The 24,444-nt window shown below is 42.3% G+C and overlaps 1 protein-coding gene across 2 annotated transcripts in view; it reads left to right on the top strand.

Annotated features, from left to right (window-relative positions):
* Window positions 1-392: 392 nt before the first annotated feature.
* CD72 (CD72 molecule) overlaps window positions 393-24,444 on the top strand; it is a 149,839-nt gene continuing 125,787 nt past the window's right edge. Inside the window, exons 1-3 of one of the 2 annotated variants that reach the window (XM_040420698.1) lie at window positions 603-670; window positions 1,733-1,856; window positions 1,889-2,052. In XM_040420698.1, the coding sequence (XP_040276632.1) occupies window positions 1,771-1,856; window positions 1,889-2,052 (250 nt within the window). In that variant the 5' untranslated portion in view covers window positions 603-670; window positions 1,733-1,770. Of the gene's footprint in view, window positions 580-602; window positions 671-1,732; window positions 1,857-1,888; window positions 2,053-24,444 lie in introns of those variants that run through there. The other variant, XM_040420699.1, reaches the window with a different exon arrangement.

The raw sequence follows: 24,444 nt of genomic DNA, 5'->3' as shown, positions 1-24,444 counted from the left end.
ATACTGGTGAGAAACCCCATATCATACTGGTGAGGGCACCCTCATGTCATACTGGTGAGAAACCCCATGTCATACTCGTGAAGGCCCCCTCATGTCATACTGGTGAGAAACCCCATATCATACTGGTGAGGGCCCCTCATGTCATCGTGGTGAGGGCCCCCTGATGTGATACTGGTGACACCCCATCATGTCATACTGGTGAGAAACCCCATGTCATACTGGTGAGGGCCCCCTCATGTGATACTGGTGAGGCCCCCTCATGTTATACTGGTGAGACCCCATCATGTCATACTGGTCAGAGCTCTCTCATGTGATACTGGTGAGAAACCCCATGTCATACTGGTGAGGTCGCCTCATGTCATACTGGTGTAACCCCCCCACGATACCAGTAAGCCTCTCTTCTTCACACTTGGCCGCCCATGGCTGCAGTCACGTTGTCTCTGCTTCTTCCGTTCTGTGGATTCTTTTTCTTTCCACCATTTACTTCCTCTTCTGAACCGATGAAGACGCGGTTCTGAGCGCTGATGGCCGTCGTCTACGCTGACCTGAGATTTACCAGAGACCCCTCCCGGACCACAGGTAAGTACTTCTCTAGAGACTAGAGGTTGTCAGATCCAGGCCACCGGTTAGTGGTGTCAGAGGAGACCTATAGAGAGGTTGTCAGGGCCAGGCTGCAGGTGAGTTGTGTCAGAGGAGACCTGTACAGAGGTTGTCAGGTACAGGCCACTGGTCAGTGGTGTCAGAGGAGACCTGTACAGAGGTTGTCAGGTCAAGGCCACCTGTTAGTGGTGTCAGAGGAGACCAGTACAGAGGTTGTCAGGTCCATGCTGCAGGTCAGTGGTGTCAGAGGAGACCTGTACAGAGGTTGTCAGATCAAGGCCACTGGTCAGTGGTGTCAGAGGAGACCTGTACAGAGGTTGTCAGATCAAGGCCACTGGTCAGTGGTGTCAGAGGAGACCTGTACAGAGGTTGTCAGGTCAAGGCCACTGGTCAGTGGTGTCAGAGGAGACCTGTACAGAGGTTGTCAGATCAAGGCCACTGGTCAGTGGTGTCAGAGGAGACCTGTACAGAGGTTGTCAGGTCCATGCTGCAGGTCAGTCATGTCAGAGGAGACCTGTACAGAGGTTGTCAGGCACAGGCCACTGGTCGGTGGTGTCAGAGGAGACCTGTACAGAGGTTGTCAGGTCAAGGCCACTGGTCAGTGGTGTCAGAGGAGACCTGTACAGAGGTTGTCAGGTACAGGCCACTGGTCGGTGGTGACAGAGGAGACCTGTACAGAGGTTGTCAGGTACAGGCCACTGGTCAGTGGTGTCAGAGAAGACCTGTACAGAGGTTGTCAGGCACAGGCCACTGGTCGGTGGTGACAGAGGAGACCTGTACAGAGGTTGTCAGGTACAGGCCAATGGTCGGTGGTGTCAAAGGAAACCTGTACAGAGGTTGTCAGGTCCAAGCTGCAGGTCGGTCATGTCAGAAGAGACCTGTACAGAGGTTGTCAGGTCAAGGCCACTGGTCGGTGGTGTCAGAGGAGACCTGTACAGAGGTTGTCGGGTCAAGGCCACTGGTCGGTGGTGTCAGAGGAGACCTGTACAGAGGTTGTCAGGTCCAGGCTGCAGGTCAGTCATGTCAGAGGAGACCTGTACCTATACCATGGTTCACTACAGACTCTGGTCAGGGCTGCCAGCAGACAGATGTACCTAGAACAGAGACTTTGTACAGAGGTTGTCAGGTCCAGGCTGCTTTCCTTTAATAAGGGTCCAGCTGTGGCTGAGGATGCATGTGCGAGGTCCTGAGAGTCCTTCAACGAAACCTAGAAGAGGACGCTTCCTGATCCGCACAGAGTGGCCCCTGCCTGTAAGGGGCCCGCACCCACTATCTGCCAGGGCTGAAGACTGCACTTAACTACTGGACGTAATAATGGCGTCATATCGTGTGTCACATTCACAGGCGTCAACCAGGAGCCGGCAGATGAAGACTGGGACGTTACATACGAAAATGTCATCGACCCGAAAGAAAGGGAGAATCAGAACCAGTCACAGAGGACGAGTCCCAGAGGTAAGTGACCACGACACCATAGGTAATAACAGTATATGGCACAAGCTACCGCCCTGTAATCTGTATATAACATACAGCACAATACAGCGCCCTGTAATCTGTATATAACATACAGCACAATACACCGCCCTGTAATCTGTATATAACATACAGCACAATACAGCGCCCTGTAATCTGTATATAACATACAGCACAATACACGACCTGTAATCTGTATATAACATACAGCACAATACACCGCCCTGTAATCTGTATATAACATACAGCACAATACACGCCCTGTAATCTGTATATAACATACAGCACAATACACCGCCCTGTAATCTGTATATAACATACAGCACAATACACCGCCCTGTAATCTGTATATAACATACAGCACAATACACCGCCCTGTAATCTGTATATAACATACAACACAATACACCGCCCTGTAATCTGTTTATAACATACAGCACAATACACCACCCTGCAATCTGTATATAATACACAACACAATACACCGCCCTGTAATATGTATATAACATACAGCACAATCTACTGCCCTGTAATCTGTATATAACATACAGCACAATACACCGCCCTGTAATCTGTATATAACATACAACACAATACACTGCCCTGTAATCTGAATATAACATACAGCACAATACACCGCCCTGTAATCTGTATATAACATACAACACAATACACCGCCCTGTAATCTGTATATAACATACAACACAATACACCGCCCTGTAATCTGTATATAACATACAGCACAATACACCGCCCTGTAATCTGTATATAACATACAACACAATACAGCGCCCTGTAATTTGTATATAACATACAACACAATACAGCGCCATGTAATTTGTATATTACATACAACACAATACACCACCCTGTAATCTGTATATAACATACAGCACAATACACCCCCTGTAATCTGTATATAACATACAACACAATACACGCCCTGTAATCTGTTTATAACATACAACACAATACACCACCCTGTAATCTGTATATAATATACAACACAATACACCACCCTGTAATCTGTATATAACATACAGCACAATACACCACCCTGTAATCTGTATATAACATACAGCACAATACACCACCCTATAATCTGTATATAACATACAACACAATACAGCGCCATGTAATCTGTTTATAACATACAACACTGTAACGGACCGTTTCAGCAGACAAGGGGTTAAAATCCGTTTAGGCGATGTGCCCCTTTCTGAGAGACAGGCACAGCTACTGCAGGACACCAACCTCCCGAACTGGATACAAAGTAGCACTCCAAACTGGAACCTCACGAATAGCTGCTAGCAGACGAACAGGAATCAGCTTACACTCCTGGCAATCAGTCTCTAACAGCATACAGCGGATCCCCCCAATAACGAGACAAGGCTCCGTGTTGAGGGTCAAGCAGTGGTCTGACTGTACTTCACGTACAGCCTCTTTTATTCATAAACCACAAACATAGTACTGCCCACAGGGGTTTGAAATACAACCAATCAGTAATTTACAACACATACAATGATACAACATATCCCCACAATGCATCATGGTTTCCTCCTCTCTGTCCCGAAGACAACCGAGGCGTAATCCAATTATCTCTCAAGACAAAGAGAAGTCACCAATACACATGTGCAGACAACAGGACAGACATCACCAGTTAAACACACAATGGGACAATGGCACAATAGAAACACACCCAGCATATTCCTCCCAAGCTGACAAGTTACACTTATTATAACTTGTTACAACTTTGTGAGTTTACATTGGCCATACATATAATTTACATCAATTTAAACAGTATAACTTGGGGACAAACCTATCCAGAATTCACTTGAATAGGTTCAGGGGTTTAAAAGTTAGTATATGGCCCATAATCCAGGGGCAAGAGGCCAGCAGCCAGTCCTCTCCAAAACCCAGTGGTGAGGTTGGTTTCGCCACAAACACAATACTCCACCCTGTAATCTGTATATAACATACATCACAATACACCACCCTGTAATCTGTATATAACATACAACACAATACACCGCCCTGTAATCTGTATATAATACACAACACAATACACCACCCTGTAATCTGTATATAACATACAGCACAATACACCACCCTGTAATCTGTATATAACATACAGCACAATACACCACCCTGTAATCTGTATATAACATACAACACAATATACCACCCTGTAATCTGTATATAATACACAACACAATTCACCACCCTGTAATCTGTATATAACATACAACACAATACAGCGCCATGTAATTTGTATATAACATACAACACAATATACCACCCTGTAATCTGTATATAACATACAACACAATATACCACCCTGTAATCTGTATATAATACACAACACAATTCACCACCCTGTAATCTGTATATAACATACAACACAATACAGCGCCATGTAATCTGTTTATAACATACAACACAATACAGCGCCCTGTAATCTGTATATAACATACAGCACAATACACCGCCCTGAAATCTGTATATAACATACAGCACAATACACCACCCTGTAATCTGTATATAATACACAACACAATACACGCCATGTAATCTGTATATAACATACAACACAATACAGCGCCATGTAATCTGTATATAACATACAGCACAATACACCCCCCTGTAATCTGTATATAACATACAACACAATACACCGCCCTGTAATCTGTATATAACATACAACACAATACAGCGCCATGTAATCTGTATATAACATACAACACAATACACCGCCCTGTAATCTGTATATAACATACAACACAATACACCGCCCTGTAATCTGTATATAACATACAACACAATACACCGCCCTGTAATCTGTATATAACATACAGCACAGTACACCGCCATGTAATTTGTATATAATATACAACACAATACATCACCCTGTAATCTGTATATAACATACAGCACAGTCTACTGCCCTGTAATCTGTATATAATATACAACACAATATACCACCCTGTAATCTGTATATAACATACAGCACAGTACACCGCCATGTAATCTGTATATAATACACAACACAATCTACAGCCCTGTAATCTGTATATAACAATATCACTGAACAAAAATCAATTCCCCTTTTAAAAAAAAACGTTTAATTATTGTCTATTATTAAAAATCCTACTTCAATAAATTCTGATAACAGACAAGAATATGTATATACTACAGGGGACAGTATACTATATATATATACTACAGGGGACAGTATACTATATATGTATATATATATATATATATATATACTACAGAGTACAGTATACTATATATATACTACAGAGGACAGTATACTGTATATATATACTACAGAGGACAGTATACTGTATATATATACTACAGAGGACAGTATACTGTATATATATACTACAGAGGACAGTATACTGTATATATACACTACAGAGGACAGTATACTGTATATATACTACAGAGGACAGTATACTGTGTATATATATATACTACAGAGGACAGTATACTGTGTATATATATATATACACTACAGAGGACAGTATACTGTATATATACTACAGAGGACAGTATACTGTATATATACTACAGAGGACAGTATACTATATATATACTACAGAGGACAGTATACTATATATATACTACAGAGGACAGTATACTGTATATATACTACAGAGGACAGTATACTATATATATACTACAGAGGACAGTATACTATATATATACTACAGAGGACAGTATACTGTATATATACTACAGAGGACAGTATACTATATATATATACTACAGGGGACAGTATACTATATATATATATATACTACAGAGTACAGTATACTATATATATACTACAGAGGACAGTATACTGTATATATACTACAGAGGACAGTATACTGTATATATACTACAGAGGACAGTATACAGTATATATATACTACAGAGGACAGTATACTTTATATATACTACAGAGGACAGTATACTGTATATATACTACAGAGGACATTATACTGTATATATATACTACAGAGGACAGTATACTATATATATATACTACAGAGGACAGTATACAGTATATATATATATACTACAGAGGACAGTATACCATATATATACTACAGAGGACAGTATACTGTATATATATATATATACACACTACAGAGGACAGTATACAGTATATATATATATATATACTACAGAGGACAGTATACTTTATATATATACTACATAGGACAATATACTGTATATATACTACAGAGGACAGTATACTGTATATATACTACAGAGGACAGTATACTGTATATATATACTACAGAAGACAGTATACTGTATATATACTACAGAGGACAATATACTGTTTATATATATATATATATATACTACATAGGACAATATACTGTATATATACTACAGAGAACAGTATACTGTATATATACTACAGAGGACAGTATACTGTGTATATATATATATATATATATATATATACTACAGAAGACAGTATACTGTATATATACTACAGAGGACAATATACTGTATATATATATACTACAGAGGACAATATACTGTATATATATACTACTGAGGACAGTATACTGTATATATATATACACACTACAGGGTACAGTATATTGTATATATACTACAGGGGACAGTATACTATATATACTACAGAGGACAGTATACTGTATATACTACAGGGTACAGTATACTGTATATATATACACTACAGGGGACAGTATACTATATATATATATATATACTACAGAGGACAGTATACTGCATATATATATATATATATATATATATATATATATATACACTACAGAGGACAGTATACTGTATATATATACTACAGAGGACAATATACTGTATATATATATATACTACAGAGGACAGTATACTGTATATATACTACAGGGGACAGTATACTGTATATACTACAGGGTACAGTATACTGTATATAAATACTACAGGGGACAGTATACTATATATATATACTACAGAGGACAGTATTCTGTATATATAGATATACACTACAGAGGACAGTATACTGTATATATACTACAGAGGACAGTATACTATATATATATACACACACACACACTACAGAGGACAGTATAATATATATATATATATATATATATATGTATACACACACTACAGAGGGCATTATACTGTATACATACTATAGATGACAGTATACTGTATATTTACACTACAGAGGACAGTATACTGTGTGTATATAAATATATATATATATATACTACAGGGGACAGTATACTGTATATATACACTACAGGGTACAGTATACTGATATATATATATATATATACAGTACAGACCAAAAGTTTGGACACACCTTCTCATTCAAAGAGTTTTCTTTATTTTCATGACTATGAAGGCATCAAAACTATGAATTAACACATGTGGAATTATATACATAACAAACAAGTGTGAAACAACTGAAAATATGTCATATTCTAGGTTCTTCAAAGTAGCCACCTTTTGCTTTGATTACTGCTTTGCACACTCTTGGCATTCTCTTGATGAGCTTCAAGATGTAGTCCCCTGAAATGGTCTTCCAACAGTCTTGAAGGAGTTCCCAGAGATGCTTAGCACTTGTTGGCCCTTTTGCCTTCACTCTGCGGTCCAGCTCAACCCAAACCATCTCGATTGGGTTCAGGTCCAGGGACTGTGGAGGCCAGGTCATCTGGCGCAGCACCCCATCACTCTCCTTCATGGTCAAATAGCCCTTACTTTCAAAGTTTTCCCAATTTTTCGGCTGACTGACTGACTGACCTTCATTTCTTAAAGTAATGATGGCCACTCGTTTTTCTTTACTTAGCTGCTTTTTTCTTGCCATAATACAAATTCTAACAGTCTATTCAGTAGGACTATCAGCTGTGTATCCACCTGACTTCTCCTCAACGCCACTGATGGTCCCAACCCCATTTATAAGGCAAGAAATCCCACTTATTAAACCTGACAGGGCACACCTGTGAAGTGAAGACCATTTCAGGGGACTACCTCTTGAAGCTCATCAAGAGAATGCCAAGAGTGTGCAAAGCAGTAATCAAAGCAAAAGGTGGCTACTTTGAAGAACCTAGAATATGACATATTTTCAGTTGTTTCACACTTGTTTGTTATGTATATAATTCCACATGTGTTAATTCATAGTTTTGATGCCTTCAGTGTGAATCTACAATTTTCATATAAAGAAAGAAAACTCTTTGAATGAGAAGGTGTGTCCATCCAAACTTTTGGTCTGTACTGTATATATATATATATATATATATATATATATATAGAATCCAGAAGAAGGACGGCACTCCAGTAAGGTGAAAAAAAGATGATGCCTTTATTCAACCATCCGGTGCAACGTTTCGGCTCTAAATGAGCTCATTTAGAGCCGAAACGTTGCACCGGATGGTTGAATAAAGGCATCATCATTTTTTTCACCTTACTGGAGTGCCGTCCTTCTTCTGGATTCTATTTGTGGGGTGAGAAGTCTATACTCTAGGATCATGCACCCAATTTTCTTTTTATTTATAGCCAGTGCTGCCATTTTTCCTTTATATATATATATATATATATATATATATATATATACACTACAGGGGACATTATACTGTATATATACTACAGAAGACAGTATACTGTGTGTATATATATATATATATATATATATTACAGGGGACATTACACTGTATATATACTACAGAGGACAGTATACTGTGTATGTATATATATATATATATACACACTACAGAGGACAGGATACTGTATAAATATACTACAGGGGACAGTATACTGTATATATACTACTGAGGACAGTATACTGTATATATATATATACACTACAGGGGACAGTATACTGTATATATACTACTGAGGACAGTATACTGTATATATATACTACAGGGGACAGTATAATATATATATATATATATATATATATATATATATACACACACACACACACACTACAGGGGACAGTATACTATATATATACTACAGAGGACAGTATACTGTATATATACTACTGAGGACAGTATACTGTATATATATACACACTACAGGGGACAGTATACTGTATATATATATATATATATATACACACACACACTACAGGGGACAGTATACTGTGTATATACAGTCGTGGCCAAAAGTTTTGAGAATTACATAAATATTGGAAATTGGAAAAGTTGCTGCTTAAGTTTTTATAATAGCAATTTACATCTACTCCAGAATGTTATGAAGAGTGATCAGATGAATTGCATAGTCCTTCTTTGCCATGGAAATTAACTTAATCCCAAAAAAACCTTTCCACTGCATTTCATTGCTGTCATTAAAGGACCTGCTGAGATCATTTCAGTAATCGTCTTGTTAACTCAGGTGAGAATGTTGAGGAGCACAAGGCTGGAGATCATTATGTCAGGCTGATTGGGTTAAAAGGCAGACTTGACATGTTAAAAGGAGGGTGATGCTTGAAATCATTGTTCTTCCATTGTTAACCATGGTGACCTGCAAAGAAACGCGTGCAGCCATCATTGCATTGCATAAAAATGGCTTCATAGGCAAGGATATTGTGGCTACTAAGATTGCACCTCAATCAACAATTTATAGGCTCATCAAGAACTTCAAGGAAAGAGGTTCAATTCTTGTTAAGAAGGCTTCAGGGCGTCCAAGAAAGTCCAGCAAGCGCCAGGATCGTCTCCTAAAGAGGATTCAGCTGCGGGATCGGAGTGCCACCAGTGCAGAGCTTGCTCAGGAATGGCAGCAGGCAGGTGTGAGCGCATCTGCACGCACAGTGAGGCCAAGACTTTTGGAAGATGGCCTGGTGTCAAGAAGGGCAGCAAAGAAGCCACTTCTCTCCAAAAAAAACATCATCAGGGACAGATTGATCTTCTGTAGAAAGTCTGGTGAATGGACTGCTGAGGACTGGGGCAAAGTCATGTTCTCCGATGAAGCCTCTTTCCGATTGTTTGGGGCATCTGGAAAAAGGCTTGTCCGGAGAAGAAAAGGTGAGCGCTACCATCAGTCCTGTGTCATGCCAACAGTAAAGCATCCTGCGACCATTCATGTGTGGGGTTGCTTCTCATCCAAGGGAGTGGGCTCACTCACAATTTTGCCCAAAAACACAGCCATGAATAAAGAATGGCACCAAAACACCCTCCAACAGCAACTTCTTCCAACAATCCAACAACAGTTTGGTGAAGAACAATGCATTTTCCAGCACGATGGAGCACCGTGCCATAAGGCAAAAGTGATAACTAAGTGGCTCGGGGACCAAAACGTTGACATTTTGGATCCATGGCCTGGAAACTCCCCAGATCTTAATCCCATTGAGTGGTCAATCCTCAAGAGGCGGGTGGACAAACAAAAACCCACTAATTCTGACAAACTCCAAGAAGTGATGATGAAAGAATGGGTTGTATCAGTCAGGAATTGGCCCAGAAGTGATTGAGAGCATGCCCAGTCGAACTGCAGAGGTCCTGAAAAAGAAGGGCCAACACTGCAAATACTGACTCTTTGCATGAATGTCATGGAATTGTCGATAAAAGCCTTTGAAACGTATGAAGTGCGTGTAATTATATTTCACTACATCACAGAAACAACTGAAACAAAGATCTAAAAGCAGTTTAGCAGCAAACTTTGTGAAAACTAATATTTGTGTCATTCTCAAAACTTTTGGCCATGACTGTACTACAGAGGACAGTATACTATATATATATATACTACAGAGGACAATATAATGTGTATATATATATATATATATATATATATATATATATATATATATATAAAATAGAAAAAAAACACTGGCAGCACCATCCAAAGGAAAAAAGAAAAACAGGCGGGTGCAATGTCCAAGTATGGCAACAGGTGCTTACCCTCTTGTATAGAATAAAAATCGGACTGCACTCCAGAAAGATCTTCAATAAGACAATGTGTTTTATTCACCCATGAAGTGGCAAAGAGCGACGTTTGGGCTCATACATGAGCCTTTCTCAAGCATTGGTACAAAATGAACAGCAAACATATAAAGGTGTGTCAATCAAGGTAATCAGTACAAAAACATAATTGATAATTACAAAAATTCAAGTGCAAAATATATTAAAATACATAAGAGAAGTCAATAATCATCCGCACCGGGTAAAGTGACAAGTGCATATAGTGAATCAAATACATAAAGTAATAAAAAACATACAATATCCTGAAATGAACATGATTGGATCCACCTGTATCACATCCTTCTATAATCAGTGCATACACTTTAATTAATGTGATCATAAGAGGGAGGAGGAGACCTGGAAGATCGATGTGGCCCACATATACCATCGCGCCATTCTGCGCATGTTCCGGCTGCATTACGTCATCAGTATCGGGCCGAGCGGAGACGCACGCTCGCCGCAGGGTCGCATGAACGCATGAATCACAGGCCCTGCCCATAAACTGACGGCTATAAAAGGCGGCGCATGCGCAAAACCACCTTTGCATCCGCCGCCATGTTCAAAGAGGGAATCCCGCCAAATCTCTTTTTTATGATTTATCATTGTAGCTACACACCGTCACGATTCCTGTAGGATCAGTCACTGTGGATCAATTCCACTACCAAGCAGGTTAGGCGCATAACCACCTCTTCCAAGATGGATAGCCCAAACCCAATCGGTACCCAAATGGTGCCAACACGTCAATGCTGGCCACATCTCGGGTCCCCATCCTGCTCCAACTCGTGACTAAGAGGGTTCTCCTCTATTAGATGTGACAGGGTATATAAAGGTCCAAAGCAATAACATACTGGCAATATAGATACTTGAACTGAACAAAGCATTGTCTCATCAAACAAAGGAGAAAACCACCTCCCTGTAGTGCAGGCGGGACCCACAGAGGGAACCTCAGAAATAAAAACCACTAAGAGGTTAGACTTCATTGGGGGCTCTTCATCCAACGTCCAGGCTCATTACTCATCCAAAAAACCTTCTCCCAAATGTGCGAAGGTGTCTAAAATAATGAGAGAAATATCAATAATACATATAATCTATATGCCTCATTACCCCTATGTTACAAAAAGTATATAATTTTCTGTTCTTATTTTAAAATTTTTCATTATTTTTATTTTTTTTAACCATTCCACCACAGGTAGAAGGCTTCACGTACATTCCAGGTAATCGAGGGCAAACCACCACACTCATACTATCCCACCATATCTGCAATCAATATTCAATCCATTAGGATACAGGCTGTTTAAAGTCTGGATCCAATATAACTCTCTTTTTGAGTAGAGATATACGGTCTCCACCCCTCCGTGGCATTTGAATCTGGTCTATTATCCAACATCTCAGATCCTTTTCATTATGTTTTTACCGGGGACCGGTAAATCTGTGCGCCCCTTTCTAATCGTATAGCGATGATTATCGAGCCTGGTCTTTAAATCTGGAGATGTTTCGCCTACATAGAGCAACTGACAAGGGCAAGATAAAATATATACTACAAAAGAAGAATCGCATGTTAAATGGGACTTAATGGGGTATGTGTAACCCGTATTAGGGTGCACAAATGTCCTAGACCTACAGACATAACGACAATCGACACAATGCAGGCACGGGAAACAACCAGTGGCCGATGGTGCCAACGTCGTCTGTCTACTAGTTGTTTTGGGGTCCACATCCGCTCTCACTAACTGATCTCTGATATTTTTACATCTGCGATATGCACACAAAGGTAATGCCCTAAATTCAGGTACCGCTTTAGGGCGCTAACACTAGGATGTTATAACAGCATTATACTTCATTGGGGGCTCTTCATCCTTCATGAAGTGCCTATTAGGTATTTAGTGTGCCGTTCCACAAGATGAAGACATCGTCAAGAAAACGACCCCAAAAGCTGATGTAGGGCTTCCATTTATTGTCTTCAGTAAGTATCACGGTATCCTCCCACCAAACCAGGAACAGATTAACATAAGTTGGCGCACAGGCGCTGCCCATGGCTGAGTTGGTGGAAGTACCTAGAATTGAAAGGAAAATAATTACCGGTATGTTTTAGGACAAAGTCCAAAAGACGCAGTATAAATCCATTATGGGAATTGCAATGTGTGCCTCTCGTTTTCAAGAAATTGCCAAGAGTCCTTTATCATGGGGGATATTACTGTAGAGGGCTTCAATGTCAATTGAGGCTAGAAACATGTTGTCCTCCACCATTAGGCCATCGAGCTATTTAATCAGATCAGAGGTGTCCCTGATGTACGAGGGGAGAGAGACTACAAAATCTCTCAATATTTTATCAATATAGATCCCTACATTGTGGGTAATTGAGTTTGTTCCTGACCCTATGGGTCTTCCTTCTAGTGGGCATAGGCCTTTATGTATTTTTGGCAAAGAGTACAAAGTAGGTATTGTAGGTTTCTCTACATACATAAATATCTTTTCTTCTCTGAGATAAGCCTGGCATCTAAGGCCTCGATCAGGATAATACTTAATTTTTGTTGGTATTCTAAGGTGGGGTTACTACTTAATTTTCCATAAGAGGATATATTATTTAAGATGCGATTACACATTTCCAGATATTGTTGGTGGTTTAAAATGAGTAGATTCCCCCCTTTGTCTGAGGGTTTGATGATAATGTTCTCGTCTGATTCTAATGCCACCATGGCCCTAATTTCGGACTTACTCATATTTGTACTTTGGTCAGCTTTTCTAAAAACTAGTTTTACCATTTCCTTAATGACACCACTTAGGAATAAATCAATAATGTTACTTTCTTGGGGTGGAGGGGCCTTCTTGCTTCTGGATTTTAGGTCAGTAAAGGGACCTAGGCCCCTATCTTTCTCCTCTTCATTGAGTAGCTCTGCTAATAATCTGGTGCCTGGAAGATCTTCTAAGGATATCCCTAATTTTATGCTCTCAACCATATCATTATTTTTATGGAATTTGTGCCATTTTAGCTTCCAGCAAAAGAGATGAATGTCTTTTACCCATCTAAAAGCATTATATCTTGTTGTAGGAACAAAAGTAATCCCTACAGAGAGGACAATCGTTTCATCGGTCGTTAGGTTTCTATCTGACAAATTAATTACTTGACCTTCATCAGAGTTTGGGCCAGTCTCATTCATTTCTCTAGGCAGGTCCGATCTCTCAGTTGATATGGGCTTGCCCCCTCCGAAGACCCCTGATGATGCATATGATCGTGAGGGTTGAGAAGAATCCTGATCTCGTGAGTTGTATCTGTTTTGTGGGCCCCATCTTCCTGATCGACCTCGGTTCCGATATCCCCTACTACCTCTGGGCCTTGATCTGCCAGCAGTAGGTCTCTCACCCACTCGTTCAGTGCCCGAGATATCTACCTCCGAAGAGGAGATCTCGGAATCAGAAGGGGTCTTCTTTTTTTTCTGTTAGATTCGAGTATGCCCTGTTTTCTTTAAATTCTAACAGATCTCTCCTAAACTGTTTATGTTTCCTGTCTTTTATTAGCATGTGAAATTTACTACTGACGTTTGTAGATTATTTTCACGCTTGGGTGGCGATCCATCTATAGTTGCTGTATTCACCTCTGTCAACATAGATATTACTCTTGTTAAGCAGTAGTGTGGATAATGTTTTGGTGGTGAGGTCTTTATAATTTGATTGTACCTTAATTAACTATAGGCATAAGCATCTATATAAATATTCTTTTTTGTTATCGGGATTTATTGAAGTGGGCTTTTTAACAATGGACAATAATTAAACGTTATGTTTTAAAAGGGGAATTGATTTTTGTTCAGTGATATTGTTCCTTAAAAACCCCCCGTAGGTATCCTTAATTTTTTTAGTGAATTATATAATATACAACACAAAACACTGCCCTGTAACCTGTATAAAACATACAACATAATACAGCGCCCTGTAATCTGTATATAACATACAGCACAATACACCGCCATGTAATCTGTATATAATATACAACACAATACACCGCCCTGTAATCTGTATATAACATACAGCACAATCTACTGCCCTGTAATCTGTATATAATATACAACACAATACACACGCCCTGTAACCTGTATAAAACATACAACATAATACACCGCCCTGTAATCTGTATATAACATACAGCACAATACACCGCCATGTAATCTGTATATAATATACAACACAATACACCACCATGTAATCTGTATATAATATACAACACAATACACCGCCCTGTAATCTGTATATAACATACAGCACAATCTACTGCCCTGTAATCTGTATATAATATACAACACAATACACCGCCCTGTAACCTGTATAAAACATACAACATAATACACCGCCCTGTAATCTGTATATAACATACAGCACAATACACCGCCATGTAATCTGTATATAATATACAACACAATACACCACCATGTAATCTGTATATAATATACAAAACAATACACCGCCCTGTAACCTGTATAAAACATACAACACAATCCCCTGCCCTGTAATCTGTATATAACATACAGCACAATCTACTGCCCTGTAATCTATATACAATACACAACACACCACCCTGTAATCTGTATATAAAATACAGCACAATCTACTGCCCTGTAATCTGTATATAATACACAACACAATACATCACCCTATAATCTGTATATAACATACAGCACAATCTACTGCCCTGTAATCTGTATATAATAGGCAACACAATATGCCACCCTGTAATCTGTATATACCATACAACACAATACACCGCCCTGTAACCTGTATAAAACATACAACACAATACTCCACCCTGCAATCTGTATATAACATACAGCACAATCTACTGCCCTGTAATCTCTATATAGTACACAACACTATACTCCACCCTGTAATCTGTATATAACATACAAAACAAAAATAACTGGATAATATGCAACTGAAACACTAGGAGTCAGGGCCCTGCTCGCAAAAGCTTTAGGTAGCCTGATAAGCCTGCCTGAAAAGATGTGCTTTTAAGGCACGTTTGAATGTGGAGAAGTTGTGGATTGACCTAGTATTCCGGGCAGAGTATTCCAGAGAGTAGGTGCAGCTCGAGAAAAGTCTTGAAGACGGGAGTGAGAGGTACGAATTATGGAGGTTATTAATCTTAGGTCGCTAACATAAGGAGAGCACGAGTAGGTGCAGCACTGTGGAGAGCAGGAGTAGAGTGGTAGATGGAGATGAGGGAGGAGATGTATGGAGGTGAAGCACTGTGGAGAGCAGGAGTAGAGTGGTAGATGGAGATGAGGGAGGAGATGTATGGAGGTGAAGCACTGTGGAGAGCAGGAGTAGGGCGGTAGATGGAGATGAGGGAGGAGATGTATGGAGGTGCAGCACTGTGGAGAGCAGGAGTAGGGTGGTAGATGGAGATGAGGGGGGAGATGTATGGAGGTGCAGCACTGTGGAGAGCAGGAGTAGGGAGGTAGATGGAGATGAGGGAGGAGATGTATGGAGGTGCAGCACTGTGGAGAGCAGGAGTAGGGTGGTAGATGGAGAGGAGGAGATGTATGGAGGATCAGCACTGTGGAGAGCAGGAGTAGAGTGGTAGATGGAGATGAGGGAGGAGATGTATAGAGGTGAAGCACTGTGGAGAGCAGGAGTAGAGTGGTAGATGGAGATGAGGGAGGAGATGTATGGAGGTGCAGCACTGTGGAGAGCAGGAGTAGGGCGGTAGATGGAGATGAGGGAGGAGATGTATGGAGGTGCAGCACTGTGGAGAGCAGGAGTAGGGTGGTAGATGGAGATGAGGGGGGAGATGTATGGAGGTGCAGCACTGTGGAGAGCAGGAGTAGGGAGGTAGATGGAGATGAGGGAGGAGATGTATGGAGGTGCAGCACTGTGGAGAGCAGGAGTAGGGTGGTAGATGGAGAGGAGGAGATGTATGGAGGATCAGCACTGTGGAGAGCAGGAGTAGGGTGGTAGATGGAGATGAGATTTATGGAGGTGCAGCACTGTGGAGAGCACGAGTAGGGTGGTAGATGGAGATGAGGGAGGAGATGTATGGAGGTGCAGCACTGTGGAGAGCAGGAGTAGGGAGGTAGATGGAGATGAGGGAGGAGATGTATGGAGGTGAAGCACTGTGGAGAGCAGGAGTAGAGTGGTAGATGGAGATGAGGGAGGAGATGTATGGAGGTGCAGCACTGTGGAGAGCAGGAGTAGGGTGGTAGATGGAGATGAGGGGGGAGATGTATGGAGGTGCAGCACTGTGGAGAGCAGGAGTAGGGTGGTAGATGGAGATGAGGGAGGAGATGAATGGAGGTGCAGCACTGTGGGGAGCAGGAGTAGGGTGGTAGATGGAGATGAGGGAGGAGATGTATGTAGGTGCAGCACTGTGGAGAGCAGGAGTAGGGTGGTAGATGGAGATGAGGGGGGAGATGTATGTGCAGCACTGTGGAGAGCAGGAGTAGGGTGGTAGATGGAGAGGAGGAGATGTATGGAGGATCAGCACTGTGGAGAGCAGGAGTAGGATGGTAGATGGAGATGAGATTTATGGAGGTGCAGCACTGTGGAGAGCACGAGTAGGGTGGGAGGAGATGAGGGAGGAGATGTATGGAGGTGCAGCACTGTGGAGAGCAGGAGTAGGGTGGTAGATGGAGATGAGGGAGGAGATGTATGGAGGTGCAGCACTGTAGAGAGCAGGAGTAGGGTGGTAGATGGAGATGAGGGGGAGATGTATGGAGGTGCAGCACTGTGGAGAGCAGGAGTAGGGTGGTAGATGGAGATGAGGGAGGAGATGTATGGAGGTGCAGCACTGTGGAGAGCAGGAGTAGGGTGGTAGATGGAGATGAGGGGGAGATGTATGGATGTGCAGCACTGTGGAGAGCAGGAGTAGGGTGGTAGATGGAGATGAGGGGGAGATGTATGGAGGTGCAGCACTGTGGAGAGCAGGAGTAGGATGGTAGATGCAGATGCGGGAGGAGATGTATGGAGGTGCAGCACTGTGGAGAGCAGGAGTAGCGTGGTAGACGGAGATGAGGGAGGAAATGTAGGAGGTGCAGCACTGTGGAGAGCAGGAGTAGGGTGGTAGATGGAGATGAGGGAGGAGATGTATGGAGGTGCAGCACTGTGGAGAGCAGGAGTAGGGAGGTAGATGGAGATGAGGGAGGAGATGTATGGAGGTGCAGCACTGTGGAGAGCAGGAGTAGGGTGGTAGATGGAGATGAGGGAGGAGATGTATGGAGGTGCAGCACTGTGGAGAGCAGGAGTAGGGAGGTAGATGGAGATGAGGGAGGAGATGTATGGAGGTGCAGCACTGTGGAGAGCAGGAGTAGGGTGGTAGATGGAGAAGAGGAGGAGATGTATGGAGGTGCAGCACTGTGGAGAGCAGGAGTAGGGAGGTAGATGGAGATGAGGGAGGAGATGTATGGAGGTGCAGCACTGTGGAGAGCAGGAGTAGGGAGGTAGATGGAGATGAGGGAGGAGATGTATGGAGGTGCAGCACTGTGGAGAGCCGGAGTAGGGTGGTAGATGGAGATGAGGGAGGAGATGTATGAAGGTGCAGCACTGTGGAGAGCAGGAGTAGGGAGGTAGATGGAGATGAGGGAGGAGATGTATGGAGGTGCAGCACTGTGGAGAGCAGGAGTAGGGAGGTAGATGGAGATGAGGAAAGAGATGTATGGAGGTGCAGCACTGTGGAGAGCCGGAGTAGGGTGGTAGATGGAGATGAGGGAGGAGATGTATGAAGGTGCAGCACTGTGGAGAGCTTTGTGGGTGAGGGTGAGAAGTTTGAACTGTATTCTGTGGTGGATGGGCAACCAGTGAAGTGACTGGCACAGACTAGTAGCATCAGTGTAGCGGTTGGATGGATAGATGAGCCTGGCTGCAGCATTTAGGACAGACTGAAGGGGGGAGAGTTTAGTGCAAGGGAGCCCGATTAGTAATGCGTTGCAGTAGTCAAGACGAGAATAAATCAAGGCAACAACAAGAGCTTTTGCAGTTTCCACCGTAAGAAAAGGGCGGATTCTGGCGATATTCTTGAGGTGCAGACGACAAGAGCGAGTAAGTGATTGAATATGGGGAACAAAGGAGAGATTGGAGTCAAAAGTGGCCCCAAGACAGCGGGCATGTTGCACAGGAGTTATGATAGTGCTGCAGACCGAAATTGAAATATCAAGTTTAGGTGAGTTAGTAGATGGGGGAAAGACAAGAAGTTCAGTTTTTGAGAGGTTCAGTTTTAGATACAGAGAGGACATGATGTTAGAGACTGCTGCCAGACAATCACTGGTGTTTTGGCGTAAAGTAGGGGTGATGTTAGGGGATGAAGTGTATAGTTTGGTGTCATCAGCATAAAGATGTTATCGAAAGCCAAATCTACTAATAGTCTGTCCGATGGGGGCTGTATAGAGGGAGAAGAGTAGAGGACCTAGTACTGAGCCCTGAGGAACTCCAACATCAAGAGGAAGAGGAGAAGAAGAAGAGCCAGCGAATGATACACTAAAGGAGCGGCCAGAGAGATAGGAAGAGAACCAAGAGAGAGCAGTGTCCTTAAGGCTAATTGAGTGGAGCATGGTGAGGAGGAGTTTATGGTCTACAGTATAGAACGCTGCAGAGAGATCCAGCAGAATCAGTAGAGAATAGTCACCATTTCTTTTTGCTGTTAGGAGATTGTTAGACAATTTAGTAAGTGCAGTTTCTGTAGAGTGAAAAGGGCGAAAGGCAGATTGTAAGGTGTCAAGAAGAGAGTTTGCAGAGAGATAGCTTATTAAGTGAGAGTAGACAAGACGTTCAAGGAGTTTAGAGATGAAGGGGAGGTTAGAAACAGGTCTGTAGTTAGCAGCGCAGGTCGGGTCAAGAGATGGTTTCTTTAGTAGTGGGGTTATAATAGAGTGTTTGAAAGAGGAGGGGAAGATACCAGAAGAGAGAGAGGTTAAAAATTGTAGTTAGGTGAGTGATGACAGCCGGGAAGAGGGACTGGAGGTGTGATGGAATAGGATCACTGCTGCAGGTTGTAGGTCGAGAGAAGAGAGAAGCCGGGAGACTTCTGCCTCTGTTATAGGGTCAAAAGAGGAGAGAAAGCATGTGGAGGAATCAGAGGGAGGAGGATTGAAATTATTTGGGGACTGGGAGATAATTTCCTGCCGGATACTGCCAGTCTTGTCTCTGAAGTAAGTGGCCATGCCATCAGCACAGAGGTCAGTGACAGGTTCTGGAACTTTAGTTTTTTTGTTTGGCAATGTTGAGAGCCGAATTATATGTTTTGAGCATACATTTATAATAGAGGAAGTCTGCTGATATTCGTGATTTTCTCCATAAGCGTTCTGCACATCTGGAGCAGCGCTGGAAAAAACGTGTTTCAGGTGTGTGTCAGGGCTGTCGTGTTCTTTGTCGAGAGGGACGGATTGATATTGGAGCAACTTCATCTAGGGTGGTTTTGAGGGTCTGGTTGTAATGATTGGCTGCCAAGTCTGGACAGGGAAGGGAAGAGACTGGGTAAGAGCTAATTGTAGGGTGTCAGGGAGCTGCTGGGGATCAATGGTGTGTAGGTTTCTGTAAGTGTGAGAAGTAGGATTGTCATGAGAAAAGTGAGAGGTCTTTATGGTAAATGAAAGAAGATTGTGGTCAGAAAGTGGGAAGGATCAGTTACTAAAGTTTGAGACTGAGCAGTAACGGAAGAAGACTAGACCAAGTATATTGTCCTGTTCATGCGTGGCAGAGGAAGTGAGCTGTGATAGGCCACGAGAGGAGGTTATAGAAAGAGAGTGAGCGGCTGATGGGGGGATGGGATCATCAATGGGGATATTAAAATCACCCATAATAAGAGTTGGTGATTCAGAAGAGAGGAAGTGAGGAAGCCAAGCTGCAAAGTGATCCAGAAATTGTTGGTGGGGGGAGCCTGGGGGACGATAGACAACTGCAACTATCAGGGGGAATGGATGGAAGAGTCTGATAGTGTGAACCTCAAAAGAGGGGAATGTGAGAGAGGGTACAGGGGGAATGACCTGAAATGTGCACTGTGGAGAAAGTGGTATGCCTGCTCCTCCACCTGTCATCAGGTCTGGGGGTATGGGAGAAGTGAAGTCCACCATAGGATAGGGCAGCAGGGGAAGCAGTGTCCGAGGGGTGAAGCCAGGTTTCTGTAAGGTCCAGCAAGTTCAGAGAGCGAGAGAGGAAGAGATCATGGATTGTGGGGAGTTTGTTACGAACCGACCGTGCGTTCCAGAGCGCGCAGTTAGAGACTGGAGAGGACGTGCAGTGAACATTAATCCGATTGTTGGGGTTTATGTGTGTGGCAGAGGAGAAGTTACAACAGAGGGAGGGCCAGGGTTTGGTGAAATATCCCCTGCAGCTAGTAGCAGGAGAACAGAAAGAGGCAGCAAGTGGGTGAGAGATTTATATTGGTGTTTTTTATGCTGCACCGTGGAGGGTGTAAAGTGTATGGGAACTGAACAAGGCCAAGGGAAGGAGGGACTGATGTGGAGAGAAGGGACAGAGGGCGGACGGTGTGGAGGAATGTGAAAGTAGAAGCCATAGTGATGAGAAGAGCAGCCAGAGACACTGTGCTGGAGTAGTACACACTGCATCTCCGTCTCCTGCCCAACTGCCGCGATTAACTGCCAGGCATTTAGGCAAAATGGCGCTTAGACAGGGATGGTGCTTGTGGCTCGTGCGGACCCCTGCGAGAGCTTCCCCTAAGACTGGGTCTATATTTATAGGACGTGTGATCACAGAACTAGGGGGAATTCAGCTCATTAATCAATCACTGAAGTAAGGAACATGAGAAGAGATACCAAATGTAGGAAAACGGATAAAGCGAAGGATCTGGAGGGGCCACAAAATGTCTACAGATCACAAGCAGAACAACAGTCACATCAATCACTGGTCAATTGGAGGAACATCTCTAGGACTAATCACAAGGACATCACACTTACAGAAAATACTTTACATTGATGATAATACAAAGTTCTGTACCAGGGAAGATAGAGATAGAAGCGGCACTATCAGGCTTGTGGAAAGCTGGGTGGAGCAGAATTGTCCAAATGCAATGCAGACAATATAATCTCTATGTAATACACAATACAATACTCCACCCTGTAATCTGTATAGAATACACAACACAATACTACACTCCGTAATCTGTATGGAAAACACAACACAATACTCCACCCTGTAATCTGTATAGAATATACAACACAATACTCCACCCTGCAATCTGTATGGAATAAACAACACAATACTCCACCCTGCAATCTGTATGGAAAACACAACACAATACTCCACCCTGTAATCTGTATAGAATACACAACACAATACTCAACCCTGTAATCTGTATAGAATACACAACACAATACTCCACCCTGTAATCTGTATGGAAAACACAGCACAATACTCCACCCTGTAATCTGTATAGAATACACAACACAATACTCAACCCTGTAATCTGTATAGAATACACAACACAATACTCCACCCTGTAATCTGTATGGAAAACACAACACAATACTCCACCCTGTAATCTGTATAGGATACACAACACAATACTCAACCCTGTAATCTGTATAGAATACACAACACAATACTCCACCCTGTAATCTGTATAGAATACACAACACAATACTCCACCCTGTAATCAGTATATAATACACAGTATAAAGCCCCGTTCACTCCTGTACACCGCCCTGTAATCTGTATATAATACACAGAATAAAGCCCCGGTCACTCCTGTACACCGCCCTGTAATCTGTATATAATACACAGTATAAAGCCCGTTCACTCCTGTACACCGCCCTGTAATCTGTATATAATACACAGTATAAAGCCCCGTTCACTCCTGTACACCGCCCTGTAATCTGTATATAATACACAGTATAAAGCCCCGCTCACTCCTGTACACCGCCCTGTAATCTGTATATAATACACAGTATAAAGCCCCGCTCACTCCTGTACACCGCCCTGTAATCTGTATATAATACACAGTATAAAGCCCGTTCACTCCTGTACACCGCCCTGTAATCTGTATATAATACACAGTATAAAGCCCGTTCACTCCTGTACACCGCCCTGTAATCTGTATATAATACACAGTATAAAGCCCCGGTCACTCCTGTACACCGCCCTGTAATCTGTATATAATACACAGTATAAAGCCCCGTTCACTCCTGTACACCGCCCTGTAATCTGTATATAATACACAGTATAAAGCCCCGTTCACTCCTGTACACCGCCCTGTAATCTGTATATAATACACAGTATAAAGCCCGTTCACTCCTGTACACCGCCCTGTAATCTGTATATAATACACAGTATAAAGCCCCGTTCACTCCTGTACACCGCCCTGTAATCTGTATATAATACACAGTATAAAGCCCCGGTCACTCCTGTACACCGCCCTGTAATCTGTATATAATACACAGTATAAAGCCCCGTTCACTCCTGTACACCGCCCTGTAATCTGTATATAATACACAGTATAAAGCCCCGTTCACTCCTGTACACCGCCCTGTAATCTGTATATAATACACAGTATAAAGCCCCGTTCACTCCTGTACACCGCCCTGTAATCTGTATATAATACACAGTATAAAGCCCGCTCACTCCTGTACACCGCCCTGTAATCTGTATATAATACACAGTATAAAGCCCCGTTCACTCCTGTACACTGCCCTGTAATCTGTATATAATACACAGTATAAAGCCCCGTTCACTCCTGTACACCGCCCTGTAATCTGTATATAATACACAGTATAAAGCCCGTTCACTCCTGTACACCGCCCTGTAATCTGTATATAATACACAGTATAAAGCCCGTTCACTCCTGTACACCGCCCTGTAATCTGTATATAATACACAGTATAAAGCCCCGCTCACTCCTGTACACCGCCCTGTAATCTGTATATAATACACAGTATAAAGCCCCGTTCACTCCTGTACACCGCCCTGTAATCTGTATATAATACACAGTATAAAGCCCCGTTCACTCCTGTACACCGCCCTGTAATCTGTATATAATACACAGTATAAAGCCCCGTTCACTCCTGTACACCGCCCTGTAATCTGTATATAATACACATTATAAAGCCCCGTTCACTCCTGTACACCGCCCTGTAATCTGTATATAATACACAGTATAAAGCCCGTTCACTCCTGTACACCGCCCTGTAATCTGTATATAATACACAGTATAAAGCCCCGTTCACTCCTGTACACCGCCCTGTAATCTGTATATAATACACAGTATAAAGCCCCGTTCACTCCTGTACACCGCCCTGTAATCTGTATATAATACACAGTATAAAGCCCCGTTCACTCCTGTACACCGCCCTGTAATCTGTATATAATACACAGTATAAAGCCCCGGTCACTCCTGTACACCGCCCTGTAATCTGTATATAATACACAGTATAAAGCCCGCTCACTCCTGTACACCGCCCTGTAATCTGTATATAATACACAGTATAAAGCCCCGTTCACTCCTGTA

This window comes from Bufo bufo, chromosome 2, assembly GCF_905171765.1.
Source record: "Bufo bufo chromosome 2, aBufBuf1.1, whole genome shotgun sequence".
In the NCBI taxonomy this organism is placed as follows: Eukaryota; Metazoa; Chordata; class Amphibia; order Anura; family Bufonidae; genus Bufo; species Bufo bufo.
This window is presented reverse-complemented; position numbering and strand designations above follow the sequence as displayed.